General features: G+C 33.2%; 1 protein-coding gene across 3 annotated transcripts in view; it reads left to right on the top strand.

Moving 5' to 3' along the window:
- GRIK2 (glutamate ionotropic receptor kainate type subunit 2) overlaps positions 1-13,945 on the top strand; it is a gene marked incomplete at both ends in the record, with an annotated part of 584,968 nt that overhangs the window by 251,566 nt on the left and 319,457 nt on the right. For all 3 annotated transcript variants that reach the window (XM_084228044.1, XM_084228045.1, XM_084228046.1), the window contains 2 exons: positions 6,472-6,653; positions 12,552-12,605. In XM_084228044.1, the coding sequence (XP_084084170.1) occupies positions 6,472-6,653; positions 12,552-12,605 (236 nt within the window). The remainder of the gene's footprint in view (positions 1-6,471; positions 6,654-12,551; positions 12,606-13,945) is intronic.

Below are 13,945 nucleotides of genomic sequence, written 5' to 3'. Positions count from 1 at the left end.
GCATTTTAATTAAAAGACTGTTTTAAGGAGTTATAATTTACTCTTTCATTAAATAACTTAAATGGGTGCCAAATTTGTTAAAGTAAACTATATCTCAGAAAGTTGTTGTTTGGAAATTGTTATTGGCTACATTTTCAACAAAATAGATATTAATCTTTTATTTCACCTAATAGGTGGGTCATTTTATTTTTCCATTTTTACTAAGGACCAAAGGACTGGACTACATAAAACCATCCCAATTATTTTGAAAGGCTTACTTTTATTTGATTAGGAAACTCAGATGAAACTGGCATTTTTAGAACCCATGTTGCAAAGGGACATCGAGGGAGGTAGGGAGACCAATAGAGATAAATAGAGGAAAATGCCTCACCAGTGTTGTAATTAAAAAGCATTCCTGAAGTATAAAGACCATTTCCTTTGGATAAAAAACTTCTCCACATAAATTAAATTGCAGGGATACCATCAAATCGCCAATATAAATTGGATAGTATATATCCATTCTTTGAATGTCTTGAATTCATCTTCCATTTTGTAATTTTACCACTCATTCTTCTAAAATGTGACAGAGGTTTGTATCTAAATGTCAGATAATGCAGAAAGCCAGATATCTAGAATGGAATTATTGAATAATGGTGTAGAATAGAGCAATGAGGGCTTAGAAGCCAAGAGAGGACTATGTAAGCACCTGGTATAAGAAATGATGGAAAGTGAGAGTTGTTAAATGTTTATCCTACTTTCAGTAGTTCAAGAACTCTCCATATTTCTTCTAACTGATAGACATGCTGAACCATTTTTATTCCAAAAACTGAATGTGAAAGCACTACAGAAAAAAATTTGTAGAGAATAATAGGATGGGGTGGGGGTCAGTAACACCAGTCAAGCTGTATCTCATGCTTGAATAAATAGTATTATTCCAATCTCTATTTCTGCATGAAACAATGCCTTTCACATGGTAGACACAGCAAATCTATGTTCAGTGACTGGATGAGGACAATTCACTCATAATCTCATGCAGAAGATGATAGCTCCTCCTGCAGCAGTGTTTTTTTTTTTTAATTTTTTTTTAGCTCTTCAATATTATTCCTGAGGGAAGCTGGCAAACTGAAATCTGTTACATTAATGCCAGCAGGGATATATACCTGTAAAGAGAATAAGCAAATATTTATTGTACCTGATGGCTCAATGAACTATACACATGAGCTCTTAAAAGACTTGAAAATACTTGGCAGTATTTATACATAGGATAAACTCTACAAATACTATTTGTGGGTTTTATCCTTTAGTAAATTTTTATTTTATTTTTTAATCAGCTGAACTTTTTCAGTTCAAACTGCTGGGCTTGCTGGGCTAATCTCTAGCTTCATTTGTCCTTTTCCAGTGATAATGATTTAATCTCTTAAAAGTTTGATTAAAATTTGGGGGTTGTGAGATTTTCAGTTTAAATCAGTATTAAAATAAGTTCTAAGAACAGATTTAGTAACCAACATGTCTTTTTTTATTTTTATATTCCCCATACAATTGCAATCCCCCCATTCTGACCCCAAGAGACACTTTTTGGGGGGTGGAGGGCGGGAGGGGAGGGATTGGGGTCAGAACCAACATGTCTTTTAAAATAACTATATTCTTCCCATGTTACCATCTAACATTACCATCTAACAGGTTCTTTATTGTTGTGTTATATATTAATATATAGATGGCTTTATCCTATTTAGAAAAGAGAAAATAAAGCAAAGCTAAGAGATATAATACCTGTACAAAATGACGTAAGTCATAGGGTTTTGAACTGAGATTCAAAACCAACAGCCAATCTGTCTCTGCCTATGATAAATTTAATTCCCCTAGTTTATATTTGACTTGCACAAAGTCTTCTGAGGTAAGCATGTCAAGGGTAGCTTTCTTTTCTTCAGGCAGCTAAAATTGGCAGTTTATAAATGCAGTTTGATTTGCATTTGTATATAATTTTATGAGAATCATAGAAATTTTGAGTTAGAAAAAGATTTAAAGATAATTCAATTTTAGTTCTCATACCTCTTTATAGTCATAATAATTGTCTAGGATCTCTAAATGATTTGTAATTTTGTTATATTTACATATTATATTTGTAATAATACTTTAAAACATTAGTTCATTTAATATCAATAAGTCCATTATATATTTCAGAATTAGCATATTTTAATGATAAATAGCTATATTTTCTAAAACAAAAAAATTAGTTAAAAGTGTGAGGTTATTTTGCATTCTAATAAGTCTCCTTAATGTTTGGCCTAATGGGAGATACCTTATTTTCATAACTGCTTCCTCATTCAATCACTGTGATAGCACAGGTGTTATAGCATCTTGAACATTCTACTGCACATGTGTGATAGAATAAAATAAATGAAATAGCCTCATAGTATTGGTATTATGAATATAGTTGGACCTCAGGAGCCCTTCTGAAAGGTACAGGAAACTGTAGACCACACTTTGAGAACTACGGATCTACACAAGACTACCATCTAATATATATGTCAACTATGGTGTCCTGTGAATCTGCAACTGAGTTAAAGATCTAATGATGGGTTAAGAAGGAGATGGTAATTTTCTATCAGAGGATTAGATCTGATTAGTATGGGTACTAAACTACATCGTGGAAATAAATGAAAAATGGTTCTGAGGGGATCTATTTTTTACCTCCCACTCCTACTAACTGCACAACAACCTACTGCTACATTCTTATTGAAATTGTCCTTTTTGGGGCTGGCAGTGATCTTGGGTGTAAATTGAATAAACCCTTTCTTAAAGTGTTTAATATTTCTTTATCTACCAACAACTCTAGTCATGGCTGATCATTCCACTCATATTGAATCTTCCACTAACTTGATCCTCCCATGATTTCATACTCTGGAAATACCCTCCCTCATCAGATGCCCACGCTAGAAATCTGAGAAACTTCCCTGACTCAGTCTTCTACATCATTGTCTTGCCCTTCTTCAAAAAGTCTCTCTTTACTACGTCCACTTCTTCTCTTCCTGTTCTCTTGCCTGAACACACAACTTTCCTTTCAAAACCTGCAAAATTACGACTGCCTTCTAGCTCTTCCTTCCTTCAGTTTCAGCTTTTCTGATCCGTTCTCCATACTGAGGATCTTAGTGATTTTGAAATGCAAATTCCAAGTGGGTCACTCCTTTTTCTCTAAAGTAACTTATAGAAGCACTATTTACAATAGGTAAGCTATGAAAACAACCCAAATGCCCAGAAATGATGACTGGATCAAGAAGATGTGATACATATACACAATGAACTATTACTGAACAATCAAAAAAAGATAAACGCATGCAATTTGCAGTAACATGGATGGAGCTGGAAGGGATCATGCTTAGCGAAATAAGCCAGAAAGAAAAAGAAAAATACTGGATGGTCTCATTCATAGCAAGCGTTTAGAAAACCTAAATAAGGGACCAGGAAAAAAACTAATTATAATAAAGTAAAAATCAAAATCAATAAGCAACTATAAACCATAGTCACAACAGGGTGGGGGGAGTAGGATCAAAACAAGAGGGGTGGGAATTTGATGGGGACTATAACCAAGATGAAAATGCATACATCGTGCAAAAATGAAAAAATGATGTAAAAATATATAAAATTAAATTTAAAAAATTAAAAAAATGTTACTAGCCCCTCTTAAGGAGTTCCATGCCCTCTTTTCATATTATATTTGTCAACTTTTTCCTTGCATCTTGTCATTGCCTAGGCTCTTTTATCTCAAGGATAGTATAAAAACTGCTTTTTTGTTATTGTCAATTTATTCCTTCTGCTCTTTGTCTTTTTAGTCAAGTGTCAACATAGATGTAACCTCCTTTAGGATAATTTCCCTGAGCACTCAACATTCTGAGTTAGAGGACCCTGTGACATGCTTCCTCAACAATCTGTACTCTTTCCACCAACATATAATTTGTAGCTTTTCATTTATAATTGTTTTCTTAATAACCTTTGCTCCACTGTACATTTTTAGCATGCTTTGGCAGGAACTTTGTCTTTTATCTTCATTATATCCCCAATGTTTAGAACAGTGCCTGACCTTAGTAAACATTTGTGTCATATGTAAATAAATGCTAGTGTCATTTTTTTTTTTGTTTTCTCTTATGCCCATGGTTCATTTTAATTATAATTTTCTGACTTACCCTCCCTAATGAAATTGGAAAATATTTGTTGAATTATTTTATTATCTTTCACTACTAGTTACTATATTACCCTATCATATTACTTTTGTGTCCTATCCTATTCCTATAACAAGGTAGTTCATAAGGTCTCTCATATTAATCAGACCAATCTTGGGAAAGTAGACCTCACTCAGAAAAATCTCCTGGAATTTGTTAAAAATACACCTGCATGAGTCCTACCCTAAAGATTATGATTTAGGTGTTTAGATTGTAACCACCTTCACAGATTACTGTTATACTTCCAAAGTTTGGGAGCCACTGCCTTACTGCAATTATACTCTTTATTTATTTATAAAAAAATTAAAAAGTTTTACTACCATTTGTCCCCTAGACATAGCTTCACAGACACAAGAAACAACATCCCCATCTGTACACAGGCCAGTCCTCCGACCTGAGTTGATCAGTTTTTTAGCCATGACTTTGATGTTTTCCTTGCCTTAGTACTACAAGCTTTAGGGGTCTCCAACAAGTATTTTTCATGCCCATTGGCCATCTTTTGTCTTCTTTAGAGCAGTGTCTATTTAGATATTTAGATCTTGCTATTTCTTGATTGGATTATTTGTTTCTTTATTGTTGAGTTGTATGAGATCTTTGTTTGATATTGGATATTGACCCTTTGTCAGATGTATGATGTATCAATATTTTCTCCCATTTGGTAAGGTATCTTTTGTTTTTATGATAGTTGCTTTCACTGTGCTGAAGCTTTTAGTTTAATGTAATGAAACAATATTTTAAAATAGAAAAACACTACACAGGTAATTTGCATACTTTTTACATTGTACAGCATGAAAATACTGAAAATCAGTCATGGCACTAACTGTATTAACTACTGCATAGTAAAGTATATGTAGCACTGAATACACAGTGGTGTCTGTTTTTTATTTAAAAATTGAGTGGGAAAAATCCCCAAAATTACATTTTTCTAAGTATCAGGATTTTTAGTATACAGTAGATTTTTAGTCATAATAAGATCTATTTTTATTCCTTTTTCCAAGGAAAGCAACAGAGAAATTAAAAACATATATCCAGATTCGTTATTTATAAACATTTTCCCTTTGTTATTTTTTGTTATACCAACATACTTCATACCATGAAGGTAGCTTTTCAGGGTGAATAGAAATAGAGATAAATGTAGACATGAGATTGAACAAGGTAGGTAAGAAAGAAGAGTAGAACAAGAAAAAGGAAATTATTTAATTTGACCCAAGACAGAATTGGATGATTATTTTTCATGTTATATTTTTCTATGTTGAGTCTTTTGTATGTTTTTAAAGGGTTTTATACTTGAATTTTCCATAAAAGAGTAAATTCAATGATTTGCCTCCATTATTTTAAGATCCTTAACAGTTTCATGACCTATTGAAAATGTACTTATTAATTTGTTTTATTTTTGAAACATATAGCCAGAAGCTACTTGTCCAGGAAAATTTTTGGGTTACGAATATCTGTGATTATATTTATTTCTGAAGCTAATATATCTAGAAAACAACACAAAAGAAAGTGTTATTTCCTAAAGTAATTCAATTGTGATTCAGGTTAGTGAGAGTCTATTTCCCTAAGGAAAGTTGTTTTGCCTTACATATATACCAAATGACTAGACCATTACTTGTCTGGTAGGAGATAACCAAAGTTTCCAACAATAGAGAATAATTACATAAATTATGTCCATTCTAACACATGATGTTAATTCAGAACAAGTTAGAACAATAATCACTGGCTTGCAATGATCCACGATGCATTGTCACAGAATTACTATTTATGTCAAATATAAACCAAACTCAACCTACGTATAGAAATATGCAGAATGAATGTGGAAGAATAATATGTCAAGTCACTAATAGTTACAGTCTACTAGGGGTGGAATTGAGATGTGGATGGAGAGTCATGTATCTCTTTCATAACTTAGAAAAGCAGTTTAAAGAATTTGAAAAGTTACACTTTTAACCATTTGGGGAAAAAAAAAAACAAAATCCCTGGATATCAGGAGTTCTGAAATAGGCACAATGGGCGATGGTGAAAGACTATGGGTGCTGTGGTGGTGCAACTTCTGAAGAGATGTGACCTGTGCCTCTGAATCATATACAGTGTTATAAACCAATGTTGCCTCAATTAAAGGAAAAACTTAAAAGTTAAACTGGGGTTTCAATGATGACACCGTGAAATGCACATCTACAAGATCAAGAAAATCAGGCACTAAAATGAGTTTGTTTTATGTTCTTTCTTTCACTTTGCTTTTTCTCTAACATCTTTTTTTCCCTCTGTTTCATTAAAGGTCTCATTCGTTTGCAAGAGCTCATCAAAGCTCCATCAAGGTATAATCTTCGACTTAAAATCCGTCAGTTACCTGCTGATACAAAGGATGCAAAACCCTTACTAAAAGAAATGAAAAGAGGCAAGGAGTTCCACGTAATTTTTGACTGTAGCCATGAAATGGCAGCAGGTATTTTGAAACAGGTAATCTTTAAATTACTTAAATTCTTATTTTTTTTTAAAAAATTGCATTTTAAAGTTTGTTGTTGTTTTTTTAATCAAAGTGTTACTATTAATTTTTTTTCAAGAATTATTTATGCATACAAGCAGTGGGGTCTAGGCTAGAGGTGTGGGTTGAGGGGATGAGAGGATTCACCAGAGACAGAGTGGGGAGCAGACAAGGCAGATCTACTGAAATATACTGCTGAAGGGAGCAGCGGACAAGACAGGAGAGGTCTGCTGCTCCATGTGGGTCACAGCTCACTGGCTGGCCTGGATTGGAACTCTTGTGCTTTAGTGGCTGGCGATAGCTTGATAGCTCTGTGTCTTTAACTCCTGAGCCACCAGGGAAGCCATCTTGGTGTAATTTTCTGATTTAAAAGTCTCCAAATTGTTTTTAAATGTCTCAAAACAAAAGAATGGTAATATTGATGATCTTCAATGCAGTTTGTTTGAAGTTATGAACTTATTTTCAAATGGCTAAAATATGATTTATTAATTGAATATTAATTAACATAAGTATTTCTATTTTGTACTAAAATGAAGGAAAAAACTAAGAGTCAATGATTGAGCCACTGAACCATTGCAATCAATTAATAGGAAAAAGAGAAAAAAAATTCTATTTAGTTGGCCTCTATTGTGAGTTAGTTTCCTTAGATATTTGATGTTTTTTTTTTTTCATTATTACCACAGCCAAATAAAGTAAGAACTATCTCCACTTTACAAAATAACTGAATCTTATGAAAGGTAGGTGATTTGATCAATGTCTAGCAGCAAGGAAGGGTCACTCATATCCACCTCATAAGAGATATTCAGTCTAGGACCTCCCTGGTGGCTCAAGGGATTAAGTCGCAGCACTATGAAGCTATCAGTAGTCACTGCAGCCTTAGTTCCAATTCCTGGCTATCGAGCTACACACATGGCACAGCAGACCTCTCCAGTCTTGCCTGCTGCTCCCCACAGCATGTATTTTAGTAGATCCGCCTGTTCTGTTCCCCACTCTGTCTCTGGTGAATCCTCTCAGCACCTCTGGCCTGTACCCCAGTTCTTGTATGCATAAATAAATAAATCTTTAAAAAGAAGTATTCAGTCTAGAATAAGTTTAACCTATATATAAAGATAATACTAAATCAGTCTAATGAAATAATTCTTTGTAGCAAAACTGCCTAATGTTACTTAACACCTTTTCAGATCTAACCGCACACTGGAAAATAGTAACTATTATTAGCTCATGTCTTACAGATAAGAGCACTGATGTTAGGGTTAAATGACCAGTAATAAGGTTATATTGAAACTATGTAATAGAGCTTGGATTTAAACTGGAGGCTTTGGGCTTCACATTTTAAATTCTTATACATATTGAAACCACAGTACTTGGGAATTAGTCAACTATCTTAAAACCTCTCATGTATAAGATAAAGTATCTCTACTGGAGAGTTATGCCAATTCATATGTCAAATTATATTGCATAAAATGTAACTACCAGCAATAAATGCCTGTTAAAACATGATTAGATTATTAAGCAGATGTTTGTCCAGTGTTAGTTTCACTACAGTAAAATATTTAATTGGATTTGGAAAATTGTTCTAGTGTTATATTTGGGTAATAAAGCATATGAGGATTGTTTTTGTGTGATTTTGGTTATGAATAAAATGATACAATAAAGTAAGCACTGAAATCTTGAGTAAAGAATAATTCATATAATACCAAGACAATTCTTGATCACGTTTAGCATCCACAGACTTGGAAAGGAAAACTTTCTTTAATGCCTGAAGTAAGTAGCACACTATGATTTGTCTGCTTTCTCTTGGCTTCCAACAAGTATGTAAATGACCAGTTGTCTTGTCTCTAGAGTAACAAACTGACCTATTTTGCTATCTGACAGGTATGAGTACCTATCATCATTGATAACAGAATTCATTCTGCCTTCTGTTGATCTAGCTATTATTTTATATTTGTCTTTTTATGTGTAACCTACTCTGCTTTCAAAATGAAAGCAAAATGAAGATAATATTTAAATATATCAGAAAATTACATAATTTTAGGACTACCAGATCAAACTCAGAACAAAGGTAAAAGGAGAATATGAAAGTTAAGATGAAGTCTAAGTGACATTATTACACAGAATACCTGTTTTTAGATCCTTGTAATACCCACAGAAGATATATAAAATAATAATTATCTGGTCTCAGATGCATTTGCCTATAAAATTGGACAATAAAAATGTGGGGAAAAAAAACACATTTGAAACTGGTATTCTGGAAAACAAGTTGAGAAGAAAGCAAATAATGTCCTTCCAGTAAATGCAGTAGTATATTTAATAGTACTCTTTTTATAGTACAGAGAATTTTTCTCAGACTCTTAAAGACTTGCTAAGGTTGGAATTCCAAAGAAGTGGTACAAGAATTGGAAAGCAGATATAGATAGACTTTCAGGGAGTTTAACTTAATCCAAAGAATTAGAAGTAAGCAGGAAAAAGGATAGACTTCCCTAATTAACCTTATGTGTTTGCCTAATTTACTCACTTAAACTGACTGAACTTTTACTGAATGTTGAGCAACAGTGAGTTTGATATTTTTCTGCATGAAAATTTTAAAAGCTTGGGTCTACCTCAATTTCTTCTGAGGCAAACTGAGTGTACTAATCGGCATACATGCATTCATAACAAAGGAATTCTTCACTCAGATATGCCAGAGAATTTCCTGTGACAGGGCTGAGATGCTCAACAGTAAAGTCTCTTAGAATATTCTATCACAAAGAATAAATGGTAATCATTGACTTGAAAGTCTAGTTCAAAAAGTGTGAAATCAAAATAGCAAACCTGGAAAAATAGAAAACATGTACAAATAAACTCCCATAGCAGCAAGAACCAAAATTCAATTAAATTTTAACAACTTTATATATAGCTCATCCCTTCATTTGTCAGCCTTGAGCAGTATAGCTTCTGCATACAACCTGAAGGATCAATTGGTTGTAAATTACATGGCTAGATAAGTGCAGTGTTAACTAGATTAGATCCCATTGATCTTAACAATATTCCATGTTGGGGATTTCTAATAATATTATGATTTTGGATAAATTAATTTGTGGTATTTATTTCCTGGAGGGACAATATTACTCAAACAGTTTTCTTTTGTGGCCACTCTTATGTTATTTAAAAATAAGATATTAATTTTATTCTCTCTATTGTGACTTGAAATGTGCATTCAAGTCATTTGAAAACAAGAATTATTTATGACTACAACATATCATCTAAATAGAAGAGATTCATTTTTTTCTTATTAAAGCTTAGACTATAAACAGCATTAACAAGGCCTCCCCTGGTGGCACAGGCGGTTGAGCGCCGCGCTGTGAAGCTGTCCACACCCTCTCTAGCGCCGGTTCGGATCCCAGTGATCCCAGCAGGTTAGCGAGGGTACCACATGGCACGGCAGACCTCTCCTGTCTCACCTGCTGCTCCCTCAGCAGTGAATTTCGTCAGTCTGCCTGTTCTGTTCCCCGCTCTGTCTCTGGTGAATCCTCTCACCCTCCCACGCATCTGACCTGTACCTCGGTTTTTGTATAAATGAATAAATAAATAAATAAATCTTAAAAAAATAAATAAATGAATAAACAAATAAATAAATAAACAGCACTAACAAAAATGAATAGCTAGGAACACTTTCTTGAAATATTAATTAGTAATTTCTGGTGGGATTAAAACAAAGAACTTTTCAACCTTTTAATTATAATTTTTATGTCTTGCTAGGTGCACAGAAAGCACAAACAGTCCTCAATTATCTGTTACAGATTTCTTTTTTTCAGTTGATGAAAAGGAACTGTAATTGGTGCAGAATGCCCATGTCAAAAGGAATGCCTCCTGTCTACCCCTGCCTCCAAAACACAATTTCAAATACTGTTGAAATATACTCAGGTTTTCCAATTATCAAAAGGAAAAAAAAAATGTTTAGAATGCATAGATCCTAAAATGGATCTACATCTTTGGGGATACAAATTAAATCATTTTGTAAAATGAGGTAAATTATGCTCTATGTCCTGTCTCCAAATGTTAGAGACGTGGAGCTCATGTTTACTCATTGTCTCCATTTGTTAGCCAATTTATTCATCTTTCTTATATTTTGCCTTCTTAACCTGTAAAATAACTCTAATAATAGAACCTACTTTATAAGATTTTTAATAAAATTTAAATTATTTAAAATGTTCATTGTGCTTATAATAGTATCTAAGCATTTTAAGGATTAAATAAGAGTCATTACCATTTATACATTTGAATCGCTATTCTTTCAATTCTTAATTTGCTAATGTAAAATATATCAGCAATGATAATCCTAACCTGCCATTAAATGGTTCTAGAGTTGGGAAAAATTTGGTACCTATCAATTAAGAGCAATAAATGCTTTCTGCCAAGATAACCTAAAATTTCATTTAATAAGAGAAATTTTCATTTGTTTTTTTGCTTAAGATGCAAATTTCATCAGAGCATTGTTGGCGTTTTTAATTTTTATCTATTGAAGAAATATTATTTAGTGATTTGATTCCTAAATTCCTTCCTTTTCAATTCTTTGATACCAACTGATATTAACCAATGACACCCTTCCTTGATTAAAAGAAATGCGCTTTATATTTTCCAAGCTTTTCCACAAACACATATCCTGTCTTTGCGTGTGTATGTGTGTGTGAAAAAACTGTTGTGTAGGCCAGCAGTGCAGGGGGTGAAAGGATTCACCAGAGACAGAGTGGGAAACAGAACAGGTGGATTTACTAAAATATACTGCTAAGGTGCAATGGACGAGATAGGAGAGGTCTCTGTGCCATATGTGGGTTAACTCCCTGGCAGGGGATCAAACTCAGGCCATAGTGGTGGTAGCACTGAGACTTAACCCATAGGCCACCAGGGAGGCCCACCACATATCCTTTCATAATTGAGCAAGTCATGTAAAAATACAAGTTTTATTCTGGCTAACTGATTAAGACCTATCTATGAACATAGAATATGTAGGGTGTACCTGGAGGAGATACTCAGCCAATGAATTTGTGTAGTAGATAGTTGTGGGAAAGCCCCTTAGATGCACCAGAGAATACTTGTTTCCTATTAAGAATTTCACTCAACTCTAAAATACATCATTTTTCTATAATCATCACTTAAAATTGTTTATTGATTTACAGCTATTTCAAAGGAATTCTGTAATTTGATAGCGGAAATCAATACTTCTTATGATCAGATGTTTTAATCCAAATGTTTTTATTTTAAAATTAATAATTTATGATTGAGGAAGACTATAAAAATGTTAAATAAAACAGTCATTTGCAGTAGGACTGTTAATAAAAATTAAAAAACATTTTGTCACCTGTATTTTTTAAATAGCAGTAGTAAATTATATTGACTTCATTAATGCTAATGAAATGTTTCAAAAGTTTCAAGAAAATTGCGTGTTGCTTTGTACTTTTCAGCACTGTTTTTCCTAATAGAGTAATATTGTTCATCAAAATAAAATGATATTTCTCATTAGAGTATTTGGAGTGGAGATATTACTAACATAATGAACTAAGTTGTGCTAATTTCAGGTATTGTGACAAATATAATGCCTCCTTTAATATGTAAAGCCATAAGCTTTACAATTGCAAACATTCAACTAATAACTTTTTTTATCAAGAGAATTGATTCAAAATTCCTTCAGTAACCACTAATCTTCTTTAAATATGGAGGAAAGATTTAGTGTGACCCAATTTTAATGCAATCTGAATATTATAGGATGATTCCTCATCACATCCTACTATTTTGTTCTCACTTGTCTTATTGATAAATGTTTTTCATATAATGTGTACTTCAATATTAATGTTAATATTAATTTTCTTTTTTCTTTTTCTTTTTTTACTTCTTAGGCATTAGCTATGGGAATGATGACAGAATACTATCATTATATCTTTACCACTTTGGTGAGTATTTTACTAAAACAAAGATAATATTTTAATTATATTATTTTGATTTTTCAACATGGAAATGGGTTTTTGAGTAGGCAGAAGTAATATAATGAGTGACATTTTTGTAGTTATACTTTATTTTATTTTGATAAAACCAAGGAGAAATTATTACAGAAAACTAATATCTTGGTGGGAAGCTGATGATTTTCAGACAATATTATTTCAGATATCAATTCAAAATTTTATCTCTTATTTTTATATTGCTCTAGAGGACTTCCAGAACATAATGGATTTTAAGATTAGTTTGCTGGGAAATCAATGTTTTATAAAAGCACAAATTCTTATGTTGTTAGTTCTTTTCACTTCACAGAATTTAAGTTTAATAAGTTGCTCTTTTAATAGGTTTTCTAATTTTTGCCTGTATTTAGGCAAATAAAGATAATATGATTTAATTTACAATTAGAAAATTGAATGTTACCTTACATCTTTTGTCTTCACAAACCCACCAAACAATTTTTCCAGAATATACATAAAAACCTGACATCGCCCTTTATTCAAGCCTTTTTACACTTAGTCCTGTTATTTACTAATATATTATTTTGGTTTCCTTCATCTGTGAAACAGCTCTGTGTCTCATTCACTAATTATTTCCTGCCCATTCCCCAAATATGAAAGTGTTTTCAAGTTTGGAACTCATCTTTTAGTACATGACTGAGTGGCACGCATGGGCCCCAAACTATTAAGGGGTGCATACTCCAAACCAGGGTCTTGCATCTGCCTCATAAAGACAAAGAAAGCAGCATAGGTAGGAGAACAGAGGACATTTATAATAAATGTTTCCAAATAAAACATCCAAAATTACCCATCCCCTCATGGGCAAATGCAGAGTCAAACAAGGACGACCCACAGTGGGGCCACTGAGGCCTGAAAGCTTGCTTTCTGGCAGAGGAACATTAGAAAGGGGCGAAAGGCACCAGGCAAGTCTGGGACAAAAGAAGCAAAAACATAGTATCAATAAAGATAACAGCTGCCATTGTGTCTACCGCACAGCCTTTCCACATTTCTCTCATCCCCATGTGTCTCTTTCAAGTGTCTCTACATGTTTCTCCTCCATGTGTCACCTTCCAAGTCCCTCTAAGTCCCTATATGCAATTCAAAGCCAGGAGGAGCAACAAAACCCCAGAACCTACCTGCTTTCCAATTATAGAGCTTCACTTGGCCATTCAGTTCTACTCCCTAGTAGTTTCTAATATCTAAACCAAGGTGAAAACATGTTAAGAGGGGCCAGGATATGGCCAGGATATGGTACCTCTCCTACCACATCCAATTTTCTATTTTTTCTTAAATTATTTTTC

The sequence above is a fragment of the Talpa europaea genome (assembly GCF_964194135.1).
Source record: "Talpa europaea genome assembly, chromosome: 2".
Lineage (NCBI taxonomy): Eukaryota > Metazoa > Chordata > Mammalia > Eulipotyphla > Talpidae > Talpa > Talpa europaea.
This window is presented reverse-complemented; position numbering and strand designations above follow the sequence as displayed.